The sequence below is a fragment of the Oncorhynchus tshawytscha genome, linkage group LG21 (assembly GCF_018296145.1).
Source record: "Oncorhynchus tshawytscha isolate Ot180627B linkage group LG21, Otsh_v2.0, whole genome shotgun sequence".
Taxonomy (NCBI): domain Eukaryota; kingdom Metazoa; phylum Chordata; class Actinopteri; order Salmoniformes; family Salmonidae; genus Oncorhynchus; species Oncorhynchus tshawytscha.
Window position 1 is genome coordinate 20,267,181 of NC_056449.1, and position 23,154 is coordinate 20,290,334.

General features: G+C 41.6%; 1 protein-coding gene across 4 annotated transcripts; it reads left to right on the top strand.

Moving 5' to 3' along the window:
- Positions 1-28: 28 nt before the first annotated feature.
- On the top strand, positions 29-22,036 carry LOC112221087 (lysosome-associated membrane glycoprotein 2). Of its 4 annotated transcripts, none has more exons than XM_024383188.2 (9): positions 29-533; positions 9,537-9,652; positions 14,738-14,948; positions 15,063-15,224; positions 15,450-15,649; positions 15,887-16,006; positions 16,154-16,208; positions 16,436-16,606; positions 20,437-22,036. In XM_024383188.2, exons 1-9 carry the CDS (start codon positions 488-490, stop codon positions 20,577-20,579), a joined length of 1,224 nt encoding a protein of 407 aa, XP_024238956.1. In that variant the 5' UTR covers positions 29-487; the 3' UTR covers positions 20,580-22,036. The 4 variants fall into 4 exon arrangements, with proteins under 4 accessions (XP_024238956.1, XP_024238955.1, XP_024238958.1 ...); XM_024383187.2 differs by lacking the exon at positions 20,437-22,036 and adding an exon at positions 19,716-20,430; XM_024383190.2 differs by lacking the exon at positions 20,437-22,036 and adding an exon at positions 19,468-19,513 and having other exon boundaries at positions 30-533.
- The last annotated feature ends 1,118 nt before the right edge of the window (positions 22,037-23,154 follow it).

Genomic DNA, 23,154 nt, shown 5'->3' on the forward strand with positions numbered 1-23,154 from the left:
TATCTGTTAATTTTCATAGACATCTCAACCCCCCCAATAGTAAGATAGTATTGGCATGTAGTATATAATATTGGGTTACCAACATATCAGCTGCACCTTTTTATTACAAGAAGTTATCCATATCAGAGTTTCTAAACCATCTTTGTCCGTGTTATACGATGTAAATAGTAAAATGTGTTCCCTCAAAAAGAGGGAGGAAAAAGTATCTTTTGATTGGTTGTTTGGGTGATGTGTGTCACAAAATAAACAGGAACATGATTCTACAAAATCCATATTTTGTCACTTATTCAGGGGGAGAAGTAGCAACTAAGATTATTCAAAGCACATTTATTGTGGAGTTCCGATACGTGCTTAGTATATAGGAAGCTCTGCCCGCAGGTCATATGACTTTAATTTCCTGGTGCTTTTGCGGGAGCTGCACATTTGGAAGGTAGCCGAAGTCGAACGCCGTTGTTTCCGGGTGAAGTGTTTTGGCTACCAAGTTATCATGTTTTGGTGCGCGTTTGTGGTTTTCTTCCTGGCTCTTGGAAATGGTATGTTTAGACAATTGAAATTAATATTGCTTTGTGTCACCGTTGGCTAATATTGTGGGTCACAAAAGAGGAAACTTTCGGTGCTCCGTCACTTCAGGCCTATCCTCTACCAGATTGTTAGCTTGATAGCTATTTATTTTCTACGCCAGTAGTTAGCAAACAAACGTTAACTATAATTTAGTTTAACGTTGTTTCAAAAAAGAAATTGCTGTCCATAATCTCAGACTTGAAGTTCATGGAACTGTTGACCTGTCATGCTTATTTAGCTAGGTAATGCGCCTGTTGTGTTATTTAGCAGTTGCAGATAAGACTTCTTCCCGGATGGACAGGGAAAATGACGAGTTTTTCCCTCTGTCTTTGGCTATAACCCAATGTCATGTTTAGACATTGTATTTGGCTTTATATCGCCATTATTGTGTCTATCAAACCTTAACCTGTCAACAATCCACCAGTTGCATTCACCCAATTTATTTGGAACATGTGATAAGATGATTTGGCTCAGAACACCTATCTAGCTAGTTACTAATCTGCTGTCGTTAGTCACTTCGTTGCATGACATTTTCGTAGTTGGCAACAGCAACCAGTTACTGTTGTACATCCAGTTCAATCCAAAATCTTGGTTTAAAGGAAATTAAGGATTCACACCTCGAAGGTTGTATCTTATTTAGCTAGCTAACGTTACCTTGCTTGTTGATCAGGAAGTTGTCTCATGACCTAGCTACAGATTTTACCCCAGATAAAGTGATATACCAAAGATTGGTGTCCATTACAAGAGAGCCCCATACAAACTAACCTGCTTTCCTGTAACGCCAAGTAATGGACACCAACAGTCGTTGGTTTTTAACATTAGCTCGCATACAATCTGTAGCAACTCATGACCAAGCATCTCTTGATTGCCCTTTCCCAACAGTGTTGTTCAATAGTGAAACGGCTGCTGACTGCTGTGAAATCTTAAACAAGGGATCAACTAGATCCAGCCGTCCGGGGGGGGAGGAACATAACAATAAATACGTTTAGACTACAAATTGACTGGAAGAAAGCTAAACGGATCATATTTGACAAAAATATAATAATTTCAAACCTTGATTAAATTTGGGGACATTGCCCTAAATTTGGGGACATTGCCCATTTGACTGGTCAATCAAAATCCCATAAAACTTATTGTAAGAGTAGGGGTGTTCACCCCCCTCATGGGTAAAGTCCCAACTTGGCCACATTCCATCATGGCCACCTAATCATCCCCCTCATTCCTAATTGGCATATCACTCCTCATGTCCCCACCTTGTGCTGGAGTAGATGGTTGCTGTTTTACAGGTTCCTAACCAATTGTGCTATTGTGTTTTTTGTGTGCGTTATTTGTAACTTATATTGTACATAATGTTTCTGCCACTGTCTCTTATGACCGAAAAGAGCTTCTGTATATCAGGACAGCGATTACTCACCTCGTACTGGATGAATACTTTTTCTTAAAGAGTCAGCTGAGAAAGATTTACTTCAGACACTGGACAAGGCCCAAATCCCCATCATTTACATGAAGAAGAGCCAAGATATCGGGAACGTAGGTCAGGGTCCCTTGTAAGGATTTGACGGCGAGTGGGTAATCTGCCTCTACCATCAGTCCTATTAGCCGACGTGAAATCATTGGATAACAAACTGGATGAGCTCCTATTAAGACTATCCTACCAACGAGACATTAAAAACGGTCAAATATTATGTTTCACCGAGTCGTAGCTGAATGATGACATGGATAACTAACAGCTGGCTGGATTTTCCATGTATCGGCAAGATGGAACAGCCGGTAAGACGAGGTTGTCGGTCTGTGTCTATTTGTCAATAACAGCTGGTGCACCGTACGTACATACCCCAACCAGAAGCTATGGATTACAGGCAATATCCGCACTGGGCTAAAGGCTGGATTTGCCGCTTTCAAGGAGCGGCTAACCCTAACCCAGAAGCTTATAAGAAATCCCGCTATGCCCTCCAACGAACCATCAAACAGGCATAGCTTCAATACAGGACTAAGACAACACCAGCTCTGACGCTCGTCGGATGTGGCAGGGCTTGCAAACTATTACGGACTACATAGGGAAGCACAGCCGCGAGCTGCCCAGTGACACGAGCCTACCAGATGAGCTAAATGACTTCTATGTGCGCATCGAGGCAAGCAACACTGAAAGCATGCATGAGTGCACCAGCTGTTCCGGACAACTGTGTGATCACGCTCTCCGTAGCAGATGTAAGTTCTTTTTAAACAGGTCAACATTCACAAGGCCAGGCTGATTACCAGGACGTGTACTGGCAAGTGTTTTCACTGAAATTTTCAACCTGTCCCTGACCTAGTCTGTAATACCAACATGTTTTAGGCAGACCGCCAGTGGCGGACTGGCTGCCAGGTGCACCGGGACAGTTCCCGGTGGCCTGAGGGTTGTTTTGGCCTGCCATGAATAGTAAACTTGACAAGCGACAATATAGCAAGCAGGAATGAGTTGACGGAGAATCCACGCATCAGGCGTGACTCTCCCTCTCGCTGCAGTGTCCCCGTGCCAAAAATGACATCAGGTCTCTCCGCGACGCACATAGCAACCGTCAACCTGCTTCTCTACTGACTTTTTCGACAAGTCACATGGCGAAATGGACGGCCAGAAAAGGAACGGTGGAGCAGAGAGTGAGAATAAAAAAAGAGAAAGGCCCTTGCCACAGACGCTGCAAAATAAGCAACATGTTTGCCAGTAAGGGACCAGTAAGGGAGTCAAAAACACTAGCTAAAACACACACACCCAGCATGGTTAGCTAAGTAGCCTAGTTAATAATAGTGACACAACGGCCAGTAGGCTAAACAGTTTGCACGTCTTCGTGGAGGAATTATATCATGGCAATGAGTGCAACAGTGATCATAATGACATTGAAGGCAATATACGTTTCAACTAGTAAAAAATAGTAAACTTAGACTATGGACATGCCAGCATTCGGTCATGATTCATGCCACATAAGCGAGGGAAAGTGCACATACACTGTACAGTGAAACAGGCTACAGTAATGTAACCATAATACATCCATGAATGTAACACAGTAGCCTGTGTGACACAGCACAGGCAATGACAAAGATCATTAGCGCCATTAGTACCAGCATTACAAGTTACTACAATAATATACAGCTCTGGGAAAAATTAAGAGCCTACTGATACACTAATGATAGTGAGTCTGATAATAGTATTTTCTTTGCAAAGGTGGAGAAGGAAGCAGCAGCAGCACTAGAGTGTCTACGTCAGTTCAGAGTCAGACTCAGAGCAGGAACCTTCAGGTACAACCTGAGCACAAACCTAAACATATAGGCTATGATTTTAGGTTAATATTTTCTTTATGATATTATCAGTAGGACTGTAATCGGGGGGCATACAATCAATGACTGCACAAGTAATACAAGTTTAAGTTTAGGTTATTTCCCATGTTAATCTCATTCTGCAGAGCAACCAGATGTACAGAGCCCAGTACAGGGAAAACAGAAAGAGACAGTGAAAGCACTGAAAATCCGTTTGATTATTTTGCCCGTCCTCAGTCCAAGGATTTTGACTTATTCTTTTCAGTACCACCCAAAACAAACCCCTCAGTCATTCCAAATGTATTCCACTCCAAAGATGGCACAAACAGAAAATGGCTGACATACAATGAAGTAACTCAATCCTTGTCCCTGCTCAGTATGTCTTTCGTTCGCAAAACCTTCAGTCAGTGATAGTGCATTTGTCAAAGGAGGCATGTAGGCCTGAAACATGCCCATCAGAGCGTACAGGAACATGAGAGAAGCTAGAACCATAGAGAAAGTGCAGACGCCTTTTTCCTCAGAGCCAGCAAAACAGACATCCATACCCTTCTGAGTGATAAGCAGTTCAACTAAAACAGGTCAGGAAGAGGAGGCAGGTCATGGAACATGTGATTGAGGTAGTTAAAATTATTGGTAAATGTGGGCTTAGCTACGGAGGACACAGACACGAAGCTGCATATAACTTGGAAACCATGGCTGTCAATCATGGCAAGTTTCTTGAGCTTATATTGTTGCTAAGCAAATATGATCTCTTCCTACCTGAGCATGTTAGTGATTGCATTGAGAAGAGCAAGAAACAGATGGAAAGTAAAGGGAGAGGGTTCTTGGTAACTATGATGTCCAAAACAACAGCAAATAAAGTCATTGAAGTCAGAATGTTGATTCAGTAGACAATTGCTGTTGAAGTGAGAAAGGCAGGGATGATCTCAGTACAAATGGACACAACACAGGATTTAACATCGAAAGACCAGTGGGCAGTAGTTCTGCGATATTTCACTGATGTTGTCCACGAGAGACTCATTGCGGTCATTGACCGTGAGTCATCGACTGGACAGTACTTTGTGGACCTTGTGAAAAAGACCCTTGAGAGATGGACAAAGATATCAAACAGTGTGTTGGTAATGCAACAGGGTCTTCTAAGCATTGCTAACAGGAGAGTCTCCTAACCAAGTACACATATGGTGTCCTCAACCTTGTGCTAACTGACACCACTGGGGTTTGGCAAGTGAATCCCTTTTCTCACTATTGAATGACATTGCTGTGTTCGTTCAAGATTCCTACAAGCGCATTAAGCTAAGGGAGGAAACCAGTGAGGACAGGAGACGCAGACGGCTTGATGCAATTGGTGAAACAGACTGGTGGGTCAAAGTTGAGGCCTTGAGGAAAGTATTTGAAGGCTTTGCAAAGCCTGACCATGCACTTCACACGGATGTGGCCATCACGATGGAAAGAATTGAAAATGATGCGACCATAAAACCTGCCATCCGATGCAAGGCCCAAGGGTACAAGGATGCTCTCCTAAAGCATGAAACCATACTTACAGCTGAGGTTTTTCTCAGGATTCTTGAGCAGACGTCCCCTCTCTCTAAATACTTGCAAACAAGTGGCATGGATATCGTAACAGCACAGCACTTGGTGACGGGAATGGAGGATAACCTGAAAGTCTGCCCGAGACTTTGTGGGTGTGAAGAGGACAGCAGACAACTTTGTTGGGTGGACCAATGGCATTCTGGAGGAGCAGCAGGACTGTGATGCTGAAGCTCAGACTGCTCTCCCAGAGAAGAGAACAAAAAAAATGAAGAGACCCAGGTGAGTTGGCAGAAGATGAGTCCATTGCTTATGCTGACATGGATTACAAAATCAAGATCCACAATGTGGTACTGGACACTTGTTGAAAGTATTCACCGCCATTATGCAGCAAACACAGTGCTGTGTGCAGATGAATCCGAAGCATTTTCCTGAGATCAGAGAAAAGGGCCTTCCAAAGACAGCCATGAAGGAGCTCAGCGACTGCTTACTGGAATTTGATGAACATGCCACTGAGGCATTGCAGGCTGAACTGATCAGCCTTGCACAACAGTGGGAAAGACTGAAACAGTCAGCATTGGAGGAGTACAACACCAGGGCTGCTGCTGCCAGTGATGAATCAGGTGAAGGCTTTGAGGATCCTGATGAAAGGGTGGAGTTGGTGAGCAGAAGTTGTTCCATGTCTAAAAACTGCCCGATGTGCTGCAATCTTCTCCTGTCTCAGTACAATCTGCTCAAGGAAGTGTTTCACATCATTGGTTTGGGCTACAAGTTCCTCCTCACCCTATCCATCACTCAAGGGGCTTGTGAGAGGACCTTATCCACCCTGAAATTCATGAAGAACCGCCTAAGAACCTCCCTCACTCAAGAGAACCTTGTTGACACGTTCCTTTTGATGACAACCGAGAGGGAGATTCTTATGGGACTTGACAAAGATGACAACATTGACAAGATGCCAGTGAGTTACTGTGCCACCTGCTGGTTTACTAGTGGTAATTACAGGCTGACATGGGTGAAATACAATTTGCTGTGAGTTAAAGCTTTTGTACAGAGGCATGTTTTTTGGGACTTTCGTATTATACTTGCAGTTATGTAGCCAATGTTCAATTTCATTGACTCCGTGTTTAGATGTGTTTATTTTTGTGCTGTTTGCTTTATGGGCAACAGTGAGTGAACATTAATCTACATTTTTTTGAAGAGTGTTTTTTTGACTTTTGTATTATACTTACTTACATTGTTGTAGCTTATGTTCAGTGAATGTGTGTGTGAAGTTTTTTGATATGCTTGAATATAGAGATAATCATTTGAGCTAACTCTGTATATCTCATTCTCTTTAAAAAAAAGTGTAGGCTAATTGTTTTGTGTGTCTAGCCTTGTACATTTGTATGTGCTATGATTGGTGTATTCCTAGTGAGATTGATGGTGGACCCATAACCATAGTTTACCTTACTCAGTGTTCTGATAGGCTACTTGTTGGTCAGTCCCAAATGTTTGTATTTTGCAATGTGGATAACTTTCTTCCCCAATGAACATAGTGGCCAAATGCATAACTAGTTTGGTACCCGTTACTTTAACAAATAGGGTTAGCCTACAAAATTAGCTGTCTGGTGGTTTGCGTGAACAGGGTGTGGTGGTTTGCGTGAACAGGGTGTGGTGGTTTGCGTGAACAGGGTGTCCTGGGATGGAGTCAAATTCCTGGCCTGAATTGTTGTTTCAGTCTGCCCCTGCAGACCACCATAGTCTCTGTGTCCAAGAACACCAAGGTAACCAGCCTAAATGACTACCGACCCGTAGCACTCACGTCTGTAGCCATGAAGTGCTTTGAAAGACTGGTCATGGCTCACATCAGCACCATCATCCCATAAACCCTAGACCCACTCCAATTTGCATACCGCCCCAACAGATCCACAGATGACGCAATCTCTATTGCACTCCACACTGTCCTTTCCCACCCGAACCAAAGGAACACCTATGTGAGAATTCTATTCATTGATTACATCTCATCGTTCAACACCATAGTGCCCTCAAAGCTCATCACTAAGCTAAGGACCCTGGGACAAAACACCTCCCTCTGCAACTGGAGCCTGGATTTCCTGACGGGCTGCCCCGAGGTGGTAAGGGTAGGTAACAACATCTGCCACACTGATCCTCAACACAGGGGCCCCCTCAGGGGTGCGGGCTCAGTCCCCTCCTGTACTCCCTGTTCACTCATGACTGCACGGCCAGGCACGACTCCAACACCATCATTAAGTTTGCTGATGACACAACCAGTGGTAGGCCTGATCACTAACAACGATGACACAGCCTTTCGGGAGGAGGTCAGAGACCTGCAGTGTGGTGCCTAGGATAACAACCTCTCCCTCAATGTGATCAAGACAAAGGATATATATGATCGTGGACTACAGGACGCCCACATTCTCATCAAAGGGGTTGTTTTGGAGCAGGTTGAGAGCTTCAAGTTCATTGGTGTCCACACGACCAACTAACTATCATGGTCCAAACACACCAAGACAGTTGTGAAGAGGGCACGACAACACCTATTCCCCTTCAGGAGACTGAAAAGATTTGGCATGGGTCCTCACATCCTCAATGTTCTACAGCTGCACCATCGAGAGCACTGACTGGTTGCATCACTGCCTTGTATGGCAACTGCTCGGCCTCCGACCGCAAGGCACTACAGAGGGTAGTGCGTACGCCCCAGTACATTACTGTGGCAAAGATTCCTGCCATCCAAGACCTCTATACCAGGCGTTGTCAGATGAAGGCCCTAAAAATTGTCAGACTCCAACCACCCTAGTCATAGACTGTTCTCTCTGCTACCGCACGGCAAGTGTTACTGGCGCACCATGTCTAGGTCCCAAAGGCTTCTTAACAGCTTCTACCCCCAAGACATAACTCCTGAACAGCTATTCAAATTGCTACCCGGACTATTTTCATTGACCCTCACCTCCATTTTTACGCTGCTGCTACTATCTGTTTATTATCTATGCATAGTCACTGTACCTACATGTACATAATACCTCAACTAACTTGTGCCCCGCACATTGACTCTGTACCGGTACCCCCTGTATATAGCCTCATTACTTTATTGTTGTGCTTTAATTATTTATTTTTATATGTAATTTTTACATGCATTTTATTTTCGTAAATACTTTCTTAACTTATTTTTCTTAACTGCATTGTTGGTTAACGGCGTGTAAGTAAGCATTTCACTAAGGTATTTGGTGCATGTGACAAATACAATTTGTTTTGATAGCTGATGTGTGGTGAGCGTTCTGGCACAAAAATGGTTACTGTGCAGCACTGAGGTGGTGCTACACATTGATAGGGGGTAACGTGAGTTACGTAACCCCAGTTGGTGAAAAGCACTATATAAATCCAATTAATTATTATTTGTATTATGATCACGACTCTCTATTATACTTGGTAACAGATTTAAAAAATGAAAATCACTTGGAGCGGATTTCCTGGTGTTTTTAGTCTTATGTCCAACAATAAAAATTTTTTTAAAAATTTAAAAATATATATATTTTTTTAATTTGGGGGCAAATAAAAGCAGTTGGGGAACTGTGTCTTAGACCCTCCCAGTTAGATAGACAGCAGCTGCTACAGCAATCACTTGTCTGCCACGATTCACTTTTAATATTCAATACAGTCAGAATCCTAGTTTCGTTTTCAGTAGTAAATCTCTGATCGCCCCTCCCCCCATATGCATAAAGTTTATATTTACATCAATGTGTTCATTTGGCCTGAGAAATGGCCCCAGAGTCCTCTGTTGCAAGCTAGGGCCTCTGATATCAGGTCACTCGTGGTGACGTGGTCCCTGTCACTCCAGGTCAAGCCTAACCATGACCTACCATTTAGTCCCATGTGAGAGTAATCTGCTGATGAACGGTTTATTCAACAGTTTAAAAATGAAGGTTAGGAAATCGTTAGCCCATGGCGTGTTCCCCACTCTGACTTTTACAGTGATTTGAGGCCATTAGGCTACTTATATAAGGGAAGTAGAACATATCCAAAACGTATGTTCGACTAGCCTACCTATGCTGGTAAGATGTGCGTTTATTTTGAATTTATTGAAAGGGGTTTATTTACACATCTGCCTCATGTTTTTTTGTCTTCTCATTATGAAATGCAATACTTTATTTCTATTGCAGAACTCCACCTGTCACATGCGACTGAGGTGTCAGTCAACAACACAGAGAATAAATTATGCCTCTACGCCAATTTGATGGTCAACTTCACCGTCACCTATGAAGTTGGTGTAAATAAGGTGCGTAATCTGTATATTTACTCCTATTTAAATGGTTTTTAATTTGCAGGCTAGTACATCTAAGCCTTTAGAGAACTCCTAAAACAGTCCAGGTATCAAGGGAGAGGGATGCTATGCTACTAGCCTCATGCCATGAATATGCATAGCCATCGAAAGACAACTCCGATATGTTTTTTTTTTCTCAGTCATCATCTGTCCTACTTGTAAAAAGTGTATTGATATAACTTAAGCATTACTTGCAGCCACGTGAGTGCTAGTTGGCTACAGAACAGAACATTAAGCGAGCTAAGAACAGCCACACAAATAAACGGACTACATGAATATTGACTCTGGGTATAGGGGTGTAGCCCAGCTGCTGAGAAATGTCTTCTGTTCATCAATTTTCTGTTGAGTTTTTTTCCCCTGTTGACTAAATAGTTGTGAGCCAAAATATTGACACTCTTGCACTTTTTTCAAGTAATGAACCATTTCTTCCTGAAAAGTCTTGAAATTAATACATATTTTGGTATCCACATATTCATGTATTTGGTTTGCAGTTGAAAAAAAAAAAATCTGAATAATTTACTAAATGTTAGCTTATTCCACAAAGAAATCATAAAATGGCCCGGACAATATTATTAGCACCTTCTGGAAGTAGTTACAAATAATTAATTTCAAGCAGGTGATTCTCCTTTACTTTGGAATTGAACTCATCTGTGGTGAGTTGCAGGTGTCTACTATATAAAAAAAAATAGAATAGAATAGTTTGAATAGAGAAAAGGACTCATTCTCCTATTTCGTGTCACTGTGTACCGCAATGAGCATAGTGGAAAGAAAGAAAACCAGAAAATTATTTGAGGTCAGATACAAGATTGTAGCCAAGCATGGACAATCTCCAGAGACCTTGATGTTCATATTTCCACTGTATGTAATGTTAACAAGAAGTTTGAGGCCGATGCCACTGTAGCCAACCTCCCTGGACTTGGCCACTAAGGGGGCCCTTAAGGGATTTATATGGTAGTAGACCCAAGAGGACCCCACTGCTGAGAGAAAGACATACAGTGCCAAATAAAGTATTCATCCCCCTTGGCATTTTTCCTATTTTGTTGCATTACAACCTGTAATTTAAATGGATTTTTATTTGGATTTCATGTAATGGACATAAACAACATGGTCCCAATTGGTGAAATGAAAAAAATTGCAGGAAATTGCTGCATGCATATGTATTCACCCCCTTTGCTATGAAGCCCCTAAATAAGATCTGGTGCAACCAATTACCATCAGAAGTCACATAATTAGTTAGATTGCACACAGGTGGACTTTATTTAAGTGTCACATGATCTCGGTATATATACAGTTGAAGTCGGAAGTTTACATACACTTAGGTTGGAGTCATTAAAACTTGTTTTTCAACCACTCCACAAATTTCTTGTTAACAAAATATAGATTTGGCAAGTCGGTTAGGACATCTACTTTGCATGACACAAGTCATTTTTCCAACAATTGTTTACAGATTATTTCACTTATAATTCACTGTATCACAATTCCAGTGGGTCAGAAGAGTACATACACTAAGTTGACTGTGCCTTTCAAACAGCTTGGAAAATTCCAGAAAATTATGTCATGGCTTTAGAAACTTCTGATAGGCTAATTGACATAATTTGAGTCAATTGGAGGTGTACCTGTGGATGTGTTTCAAGCCCTACCTTCAAACTCAGTGCCTCTTTGCTTGACATCATGGGAAAATCAAAAGAAATCAGCCAAGAACTCAGAAATGAATTGTAGCCCTCCACAAGTCTGGTTCATCCTTGGGAGCAATTTCCAGTGTAAATCAATCCCAGAACAACAGCAAAGGACCTTGTGAAGATGCTGGTAAAACAAGTCCTATATCGACATAACCTGAAAGGCCACTAATCAAGGAAGAAGCCACTGCTCCAAAACCACCATAAAAAAGCCAGACTACGGTTTGCAGCTGCACATGGGGACAAAGGTCGTACTTTTTGGAGAAATGTCCTCTGGTCTAATGAAACAAAAATAGAACTGTTTGGCCATAATGACCATCATTATGTTTGGAGGAAAAAGGGGGAGGCTTGCAAGCCGATGAACACCATCCCAACACTGAAGCACGGGGGTGGCAGCATCATGTTGTGGGGGTGCTTTGCTGCAGGAGGGACTGGTGCACTTCACAAAATAGATGGCAACATGAGGGAGGAAATGTATGTGGATATATTGAAGCAACATCTCAAGACATCAGTCAGGAAGTTAAAGCTTGGTCGCAAAGGGGTCTTCCAAATGGACAATGACCAAGTATACTTCCAAAGTTGTGGCAAAATGGCTTAAGGACAACAAAGTCAAGGTATTGGAGTTGCCATCACAAAGCCCTGACAACAATTCTATAGAGAATTTGTGGGCAGAACTGGAAAAGCGTGTGCGAGCAACGAGGCCTACAAACCTGACTCAATTACACCAGCTCTGTCTGGAAGAATAGGCCAAAATTCACCCAACTTATTGTGGGAAGCTTGTGGAAGGCTACCTGACGCGTTTGACCCAAGTTAAACAATTTAAAGGCAATGCTACCAAATACTAATTGAGTGTATGTAAACTTCTGACCCACTGGGATTGTGATGAAAGAAATAAAAGCTGAAATAAATAATTATCTATACTATTATTCCTACATTTCACATTCTTAAAATAAAGTAGTGATCCTAACTGACCTAAGACAGGGAATTTTTACTGGGATTAAATGTCAGGAATTGTGAAACTGAGTTTAAATGTATTTGGCTAAGGTATATGTAATTCCGACTTCAACTGTACACATGTTCTGACAGCCCCAGAGTCTGCAACACCACTAAGCAAGGGGTACCACCAAGCAAGCGGCAATATGAAGACCAAGGAGCTCTCCAAACAGGTCAGGGACAAAGTTGTGGAGAAGTACAGATCAGGGTTGAGTTGTAAAAAAAATATAATTAATTTTGAGCATCCCACAGAGCACCATTAAATCCATTATTAAAAATGGAAAGAATATAGTTCCACAACAAACCTGACGAGAGGGCCGCCCACCAAATTTCACGGACCAGGCAAGGAGGGCTTTAATCAGAGAGACAACAAAGAGACCAAAGATGTCCGCTGTGGAGCTTTGCAGCTCCTTCAGGGTTATTGGAGTATCTGTCCATAGGACCACTTTAAGCCGTATACTCCACGGAGCTGGGCTTTACAGAAGTGACCAGAAAAAAAAGCCATTGCTTTAAAAAAAATAAGCAAACATGTTTGGTGTTCACCAAATGGCACGAGGGAGACTCCCTAACCATATGGAAGAAAGTGCTCAGGTCAGATGAGACTAAAATTGAGCTTTTTGGCCAATGAGGAAAACGATTTGTCTGGTGCAAACTCAACACCTCTCATTACCCCGATAACACCATCCCCACAGTGAAGCATGGTGGTGGCAGCATCATGCTGTGGGGATGTATTTCATCGGCAGGGACTGGGAAACTGGTCGGAATTGAAGGAATGATGGATGGCGCTAAATACAGGGAAATTCTTGAGGGAAACCGGTTTTGTCTTCCAGAGATTTGAGACCGGGACGGAGGTTCACCTTCCAGCAGGACAATGACCCTAAGGATACTGCTAAAGCAACACTCGAGTGGTTTAAGGGGAAATATTTAAATGTCTTGGAATGGCCTAGTCAAAGCCCAGACCTCAATCCAATTTAGAATCTGTGGAATGACTTAAAGATTGCTGTACACCTGCAGAACCCATCCAACATGAAGGAGCTGGAGCAGTTTTGTCTTGAAGAATGGGCAAAAATCACAGTGGCTGGATGTACCAAGCTTATAGAGACAAGAAAAAATCATTTGCATCTTCAAAGTGGTAGGTATGTTGTGTAAATCCAATGATCCAACCACCAAAATCTATTTTAATTCCAGGTTGTAAAACAACAAATTAGGAAAAATGCCAAGGGGGGTTAATACTTACGCAAGCTGCCTGACTGCAATTTGCCAACACACCTGAACATGCCAAAATCTGTCTGGGAGAATGAGATGAGACCAACTTAGAGCTTTTTGGTAAAACACACAATCTCTGTTTACAGAAAACAAAATTAGGCCTTTAAAGAAAAGAACACCTTCCCTACAGTCAAACATGGAGGTTCAGTGATGATTTGTGGTTGCTTTGCTGCCTCTGGCATTGGGTGTCTTGAACGTATGCATGAAATCAGGACAATACCAAGGCCTTTTAGAGCGCAATGTCGGACCCGGTGTCAGAAAGCTTGGTCTCCATCGAATATCATGGTTCTTCCAGCAGGACAATGACCCCCAAGCACCCAGGAATGGTTCAAGACAAAACGCTGGACTGTTCTGAAGTGGCCAGCAATGAGCCCAGATCTAAATCCCATTGAAAACCTATGGAGAGATCTGAAAACAGCAGTTGGTAGAAGGCACCCTTCAAATCTGGGAGAACTGGAACCGTTTACATGAGGAGTGGGCCAAACTTCCAGTGCAGAGGTTCAGGAAGCTCATCAATGGCTATAGGATGTGCTTGATTGTGGTTATTTTGACCAAATATTAAGTCTAGGGTGTGGATCATTTTGTCAATGCCATTTCTGTTTATTTTAAATGATATATTAAGTTCTGAATAAAAAATAAAGGTTCTGTAATAACAGTGAAATAAAGAATTGTAGAGTCCAAATACTTTAGTCAATTTCAACTTATTTTGGTGGGACATTGTGAGTTACTTGAAAAAAGTGCAAGGGTGCCATTATTTTGGGCCACAGCTGTATCCTGTAATTGTCATGGCTTGTCTATTTCACCAGGGTTCATCAAAGTTATAGCCCTTATATATATTAAAAAATTATTCTCTTTTAATAACTCCCATCTCAGTCTGATTTATAGGCCTAGATATTTCCCAGGATATAAAATATATTATTTTGTTCCTTTTTTCCCTCCTAATCCATCATAAGAACGGACACACTGTTAAGTTATGTCAACAATACTATTTTCCCATGACCTAAGCATCTGAAATAGCCCTGTTCCTGAGAAAGTACTTGACAGGAATGGGATTCCCCTCTTGTCACTTTCTTAATGACTGTCCAATATTTTCGGCCCCTTTCAGAGTGAAACGGTTCTTTTTGTACTGCCTGAAAATGTGACAACAGAAGGGAGCATCTGCAATAACACAACATCAACATTGAAACTCGGTTTTGGAGACGGGCACAGCTGGGCGGTTGAATTCACTAAGGACAACAAAACGTACCAAGTAGATTCCATTGTCTTCACCTACAACCTCAATGACTCAAGCGTCTTCACCAACTCCACGTCAAACGGTAACTATTGACTACACAGCCTTGTCATGATACTGTTCATTCATGATATACCACTTCGGTACTGTAGTTGATATGACGCATACTGATATTTGACTGAATCTCTCTTGGGTTTAGAAACCAAGTCTGTGACAGCAAAGCCAAGGATCACCAACGTGGGTGTGGATACCTACTATTCCTGCAAGAGCGAAAATGTCCAGAGAGTAGAGTCTGTCACTCAGACACTGTATGATGTTACTTTACAGGCATTTGTCACAAACGGCAGCAAAAGTGACACCGGTAGGTTGTACGAGAACAAGCATCAGGCCATTGTAGGATCAACTGTGACAAATTATCTGATTTATTGTGCATTATGTCAAACACTTACTGTGTCTGTTCTCCAGGTTTGAAGTCTATTCCATTTCAATACAATCAATTCAAGAAGTGAACTGAATATCAGATTACTTACTGAATTGATCCCAACCCTGTTGGTTCTCTGAAAAGTCTTTCTCTGTCCTTACACAGACACTGTATGCACTGCTGACCTGACCTCCACCACTGTGGCGCCCACCACGACCGTTACCACCACAGCTGCCCCCACTTCTACCCCTACCCCTACACTGCCCACACCCACCACTGGAAATTACAGCATCGCACCCGACTTCAACAGTACAGCCTGCTTAATGGCCACCTTCGGCCTGCGGATCGGCTTCAAGCAAGGAGACGTATGTATAAACATAGTATAGCCATTTTAAAATGGGCTCTTTTGATGTTATCATGCAATTGCCTGTTCAGTAGAAAGGGTTCAGACATGTTTTTCGCAGAGAACTTGACTTGTCTATGAAGATAGGTTGTTGTTACTAGTATATTAATGTTCTTGTTGTTTATCAACCTGTGTTTTCAGTTGAATGCGTTGTTGTACAACTGACTAGGTATCCCACACTCCCTTTCCCCTTTATTAGAAAGTGGAGACCATCAACCTGGTGCCCAGTGCGACTGAAGTGGGCGGGGCTTGTGGGGTCAACAGCAGCATCCTCATACTGACATCGGACACAATCGACATCATGTTCACTTTCAGCAACGTAAGTTGACGAGGCCAAATATCTGAAACCAAGGCCGTTATTATCCTGGTTGTCTGCATTTAACTTGTAGACAGCTGGACTAAGGCGGTAGGATGCAGCGTAAGGTCTGTTTGTCTCCTGTTCAAGGGGTTTCCTTGCTCGTTACAGGACAGCAAGAAGTTCCACCTGCACGCTTTGAACGTCACAGTGAAGCCAGCCACTGGTAGGCAACCTAGCACTACAAACCCTTTCAGAAAGCACTAGCGTAGTAAACCAAGTCCCTATTTGGACGATAGTATAGGATCAACTTTATTGTCCCCCAGGGGAAAGTTGTCTTGGACACAGTGCGGCTTTATAAGAAATAAACACTATACATTACATACATACACAGTATATACAATGCATATTAAAACCTCTACTCTCTTTGCTCACTCTGTGTGTTACATCCAGGGGTGGCTGTTGTTGCAGCCAATACCAACATGTCCATTTGGGTGGCGGCGGTTGGCAGCTCCTACATGTGCAACAAGGAGCAGACATTAACTGTCACCGAAACGCTCACTCTCTACACGTTCAAGCTTCGCGTCCAGCCCTTTGGGGTTGAAAAAGGGGAATTTGCTACAGGTAGGTGACTGAGATGGTGAATTGTTATCAATACCTTTGTGTTGTGTTAGCCATATGCTACAGTTTACTAGGGTTTCTAGAGCCAAATGCAGCAAATATGCTTGAAACTGAGGCATAGGCCATAATAACCACTCTTGGTATCAGTAGAATAGGTCAACTGTCCAGTTTGGTGAGAAACAGCTAAGTATTTAGAGCAGCAGGTAGCCTAGCGGTTAATAGCGTTGCGTGGGTAACCGAAAGGTTCCTGGTTCGAATCCCCGAGCCAACTAAGTAAACAAAATCTGTGCCCTTGAGTAAGGCACTTAACCTTAATTGCTCGTTTAAGTTGCTCTGGATAAGAGTGTCTGCTAAATGACTAAAATGTTAATATGTATTTTATACTATGCCATGTTTCTGCCCCTGCTTAAACTGATTAACAACCAAATGAGCATGAGAAGATGAGATGTTCCGAGTCATGCTCATTGATTCTCTCTCGTCTGCAGCCCATGACTGTTCACTGGATGACACCAGCATCTTAATCCCAGTCATTGTTGGTGCCGCCCTGGCCATCTTGATTCTCATTGTAGTGATTGCTTACGTGATTGGTCGAAGAAAGACCTATGTGGGATATCAAACCCTCTAAAAAGCTATCTGTGATCATGAATCCAGAACACAGTTTGATCCTTATGTGTCAGGGGGGTCCCAAAACCTGATCCTGGATTGGCTGTGTAATCTTTCCATTAATGACTGACTCACAAACTGGAATAGTCAGACTATAGTCTCTTTACTTCAGCCACTCTTAAGAGCTGCTTTTAGACTTGAGATTAGGCTAGCTTCGCTTAGGTTTAGACTTGAGTAGCTTTGTTCAGGTAATTCTGAATACTCAAAATGCTCTCCAGGACCAGGTTGGACCACCCATGTTCTTTGTGTAATCTCCCTTTTTGTTTGATTTGCTTTGTCTGTGCCCCCCTCCCCTTGTTGAAAGGAGCAGTGCAGGATTCTCTGCCTCTGTTCAGTATAGAAGGTCTTATTTATTGCAGCATATCTGAAAGTGATTGTTTCTTATGACACTCCATTTCCTTGCATCACTTTCCAGATTCTTGTTCAGTGTAGGCTCTCTTTTGATCAAGTAGCACATTTTATAGAAACTCAGAGTCAGAGTACTTGTGCTACTGTTTGCACATTTTCACGAGGAGTTGTGACAATTGGGTGTTGTGCCCTTGTCACTGTGAATCATGCTCCCTCCCCCTCTCCCTCACCTTTTTTTGTTTCATATGTTTTTATTTAATGTCTGTGTACATTTTAGTTGAACCTTTCTTTTGTGGTTTCATTCATCCTCACAATTCATTGTAGCAGTGCAACATTTTGACAACTTGAACATTTTAGAATTTGCCTCGCAGCTCAATGAGACGACATTGAGTAGCTTTGTTGATTTGTCTCAGGAACTCCTTACTAACTAACCAGGATAAAGGTCTGCTGCTTCGCTCTCCTCTCTCACCTTACTGATAATCCACTAGTCACTGTAGTTTGAATCTGGAAAGGGAAGACTTTACGCCTGAAATCTGTGTGGCCACATTTAAAAACAGTGATATTATTGGCATGTAGTGCCTTCTCCAAGTTGACGGTACCAAACAAGGGATCTGTCCCTATATGTTCACACACGGCACTAGTTGACATAATGTTTGCCACTAATGTCTGTTTGTCTCAGAATTATGTGTTAACCCTTTGACTGACTGGCTGTGAAATCTACCTTGAAGTGTTACTTTAACTCTGAAAAGTCCATGAGGATGTAAAAGATGAACCTGAAAGGAGAAATGAAACCAAACCCCCTCTCCCGTCATGACATGTTGGCATTAGGTTTCAAAAAGGGATAGCTGTAGTTGACTTATTTGCTGCCATTCAAATGTGTTCTTTGCAGATGGTGATTATTTTGTACATATAAATGCATTCAATCGTTCAGTAAGTTTGACGTAAGTTCAAAATGCATGCTGCAATATTACACCTGTGTATAGTATAGTCTTTGCTCCAGTGTTGCGCCAGAAAGCTGCCAGTTAGTAAGGGGAACTTGTAAACTGAGCTGGGGTCAATTCCATTTTTACAATAAGTAAATTTCAGAAAATTGATTTCTAATTCCAATTGTCCTCTGCTCTTCAGTGAGGAACATCTGAATGTGAATTTTTGTTTACTTCCTGAATTGACTAAAATTAAATGGAATTAACCCCAACCCTGCCCAGTTAACCCCTTGTAAGTTATACCTATCGACAGAGAGTGGAAGTAAAGGTCATTGTCCACAGGATGTGTATATTTTTGTACTGTTAGGATGGGATACAATGGGTATCATGTTGTAGTGCAGTGGTCAGCATGAAGCATGAATACATTTGATTGCTGCCTTTAGTTGCTTTTGATTCAACCAATTTTTCTTCAGATTATGTGAATGATTCATTTATTCCTTATCAAATATTATTTTTGATTCTTGCATTACAGTTCGGTGTGATGTGTTTTGGAAAATTGACTGCTTTTCTACAAATCCTGTTTGTTACTATGATTCTAAAATTGGCTTCTCAGACCCTATATAAAGTCAATTCTAAAATACCCTTTGGAATCTTAACATTTACTACTCCCAATTTTCATTCACTTGACAATGTTATGATTGTGACAAATTTTTGCCTTACTCAATGAAGCTTGTCCATTTGAGATTCATTCAGGTTTGATATCTTTACATTTAGTCTAAATGTCTCCTATTTTATGAATTCAAAATGCATCATGTTAAGAAAAGGGAAATCCCTATTTCAGGAGAGGCCCATCCTCCAAATGTAAGATGCATTGTATTTTCTTCTGTGTAACTCCAAACAAATGTTCATTTTTGAATTCCTTTTCAATAGGCTTTTAGCTGCAATAAATGGGAATGGAAATTGTCCCCCAAAACAATGGTGTGGAACATTTTTTTATATTTTACAATTATGAAAATAAGTGTTATTGGTCCCTGGTCATTTTAGTAAATTGCTCTTTGTTTTCCAACTATTCTTTACTGAGAAGCCTCCTAGTATGACCATGCATTCACGATTTTCATGTTTTACCTTTCTTCCACCCTGCAACGTCCCTCATGCCCACTTTCTTTACTGTCACCCAGCGGAGGATTGCGGAGACGACACGACAGGGAGCTGGCTCGTTCCTATAGCCGTCGGGGTTGCTCTGGCTGTGCTGATTCTCATTGTATTGATCGCATATTTTATTGGGAGAAAGAGAAACCAAGGCTCTAGCTATGAGCACTTCTAAATGACCCCACTGGCTATGCTGAGGTTGTATCTTTCCTCATCAGGATACATGTTGATTTTAATTTAACTACAAATTGATATGTGCTGTGCATAGTTAACCTTAATGTACAATTCACCTGAAGCAAAGCTCTTTCCCATGAAACAATGAGTTTTAGAAAATGTTTGTGTTAAAGAAATTGCTTGGCTCCATTGATAACATTTGGCATGTTTGTAGATATATTTAGAATTGATTGGCTGACTCTTATTCCTTACTTATAACATGGTTGACTATAGATGGCAGATGATGGCCAAATATTTTCCTAACTGCTGTCACTGCCCATGTTCTGACAGAATCCCCGGTGTTGTTGTAGATCTGCCATCACCGAATATGCTCTGACAGAACCGCCCCCATGTTGTAGATGAATGTCTGGGTTCTGATCTGATGTCTTGCTGCTTTTCGAGCCTTGTCATCCATGTTGTCTGTAAAGAGCTTAACCAAATCCTGTTTCTTCTCTCTTCACTAAAATGTGTTTTCTGCTAACTAATTGCTAGCATGCTAATGTCGCTAACCCTTCTTCTGTCTCTTCTCTGTGGCAGCCGTGGAGTGCTTCATGGACTCTGATTTGAGCTTTCTGGTGCCCATCGCTGTGGGCGTGGCCCTCTGCTTCCTAATCGTCCTTGTGCTTATCTCTTACCTGATTGGCCGGAGGAAGAGTCGCACCGGCTACCAGTCTGTATAATCTTAACCAATCCCAGCTGCTTCTGCCTCTACCCATTCCTTCCCATCCTCCCCCACCCAAGCCCGTCACAACACGTTGGCTCCCCATCCCCAAAGCTTCTATGGCATCCGATTGGAAATGGAAGGAAAAAATGTATCTTTCCTTGACGTTACCCCCAGCAAATTCCCTGTTCAGACTCCCACCCGAAGAATCACCCCACCCAACAGTAATTTTGAAAGTTGACCGTCTGTTGCTATTTTTTGACACCAACAATGACTGAAATCATTTACCACCAAAACCTGTCAACATAATCAGTGGTATTGCACCAGGTGTGTGTGGATGTAAATTGCACGGAGTGAAGTATCATGGGTCATCTTAATAACAGGCCATCAGTTTCTTTATTCCCAGAGAGGCTCATATGAATGAGGCTGTTTTTTCTCACTGTTTTGTGTTGCATTATATTTCTATGTTTCTAATTAATTACTCTCTTGTATAGAATTAATTATGTTGATTTTGGATAAATAGGGACTTGAAATTGTGCAAAGAATTTATTGAAAGTTCATGGATACAAATTGAGGTATTGCTATTCATAAGTAACCATTGTGAAATATTTGTAGAATTAGAAAATATCCTATTTTTGTGAATTCCCTGTAATTTAAATGTTATACCACCTGCACTAATCTTCTCTTAGTGTCCCTTTATTGTACTAGGACTGACTTTACAAAGACGCGTACCAACCAGCATTTGGAGCAGTTGCATAAACATGTGATTTTGATGTTTTAGAGAAAATATAATGTTAAGAAGTCCCCTCTCAGGGAAAGGACGACAGCGGTATAGACTCCGGTCGGGTATCACAAATGGCTCTGTTAAGACGGAGGCTATAGGGACTCTGCAATAGACTAAACTAAATGTGATGTTGGTTTGCTGTTAGGAGTGTCCCTATAGCCTTTTCCTCTAAAGGCGTTTACTACCTGGATTATGTTCAGTAGGTAGGGCGTTTTGAAACTTAGTGAAACAGGGAGGTACTGCCTGAACAATAACCTTTTTTCGTTGCAAACAGTTGCTACGGTGTGTCCTTCTGAACACTGCCCAGACCTCATAATAGAAAGTATAATAATTTACATATTCTAGCACAAATTATTTTATGACCAAAGCTTGGACAGAAAGGAAACTTATTTCTGGACCTCTGCATTTCAGAGCAGGTAAATGAACAACCTGAGTTTTTAATAAACCAGTGACATGCATTGTGTTTGACCAAGGATGATGTTTCTATTATCAGGCTTGTTATTCTGTTCCGTACCAATACATAAGACCTCTGGTTAATTTTGCCCCAAAGATGTGGTTTTGTGCCTTTTTTGTTGCACTAGTATTCCCCTCAACCAAGCCTGTCTCAATCCGATGAAGAATGTTGAGATGATGTTAACTTGTTGAACTTCAGTTGGAGCGGAGAATTAAAATAGTTGCTTTCCTGTTTTGTAGCACTTTGCCTCTTCTTTCGTTACCTACTGGTGTTTTCCTTTCCTTTTACTGCGCTTGTTATGACAAGGACATTGTGTGTGTGTGTTGCATACAGTTGTAAATCTAGCCCTGGCAATGTTACACACATTTTCTCTTTTTTTAACCTTTATTTAACCAGGAAGGGCTCATTGAGATTAAAATATATTTTTCAAGAGCGCCCTGGCCAAGATAGGCAGCACCAATTCATTACAAAAAAATTAGACAGACATGAAACTACAAGTAATCTAGTAAAAACCATTGAATTCACAAGAGTATAAAACAGTAAATTAAAAAAATTGACAGGTCAGGGAATCAGCCTCAAAATCCTTCATCAGTGATTTAAAAACACCAATCGGGACAAGTCCTTCCAGTTTTAAAGTATTTTGTAAGGTGTTCCAAGACGATGGCGCAGAGTACATAAAAACCCTTTTACCAAATTCAGTTCGGACATTTGGAACAGTTAGCAGGATAAAGGCCAGCGAACGAAGAGAGTACCCACCACATTTCTGAACAATAAAAATTCACAACAAAAAGGTAGTAAAATCAAAGTGGTTTTGTAAATAAAAGTATACCAGTGACTGAGCCTACGAGTGACTAGAGAAGGCCAGCCAACCCTGGTATACAAAGTGCAGTGGTGCGTAAGGGTTTTGCAGTTTAAAATAAATCTCAAAGTGCCATGGTAAAGAGTGTCAATTGACCTCAAACATTGAGCGGAAGCTCAAAAATATATATAAAATATCCCCATAGTCTAGTAAAGGCATAAATGTAGCTGATACTAGCCTCCTGGCTTCAAAAGAAAAACAGGCCTTATTCCTAAAATAAAATCCCAATTTCAGCTTCAATTTTTTTGTAAGTTATTGAATATGCAATTTAAAAGAGGCCGTCATCAATTAAAATTCCAAGATATTGCTGAGGTTACAACCTCAATCTCCTTGCCCTGACAGGTAGTAATAGGTAAAAGGTTCAGAGGTCTATTTCTTGCATTAGAAAACACCATTAGTTTAGTCAGTATTGAGGATAAGCCTCAATTGACACAAGGTACAGTGCCTTGCGAAAATATTCGGCCCCCTTGAACTTTGAACTTTTGCCACATTTCAGG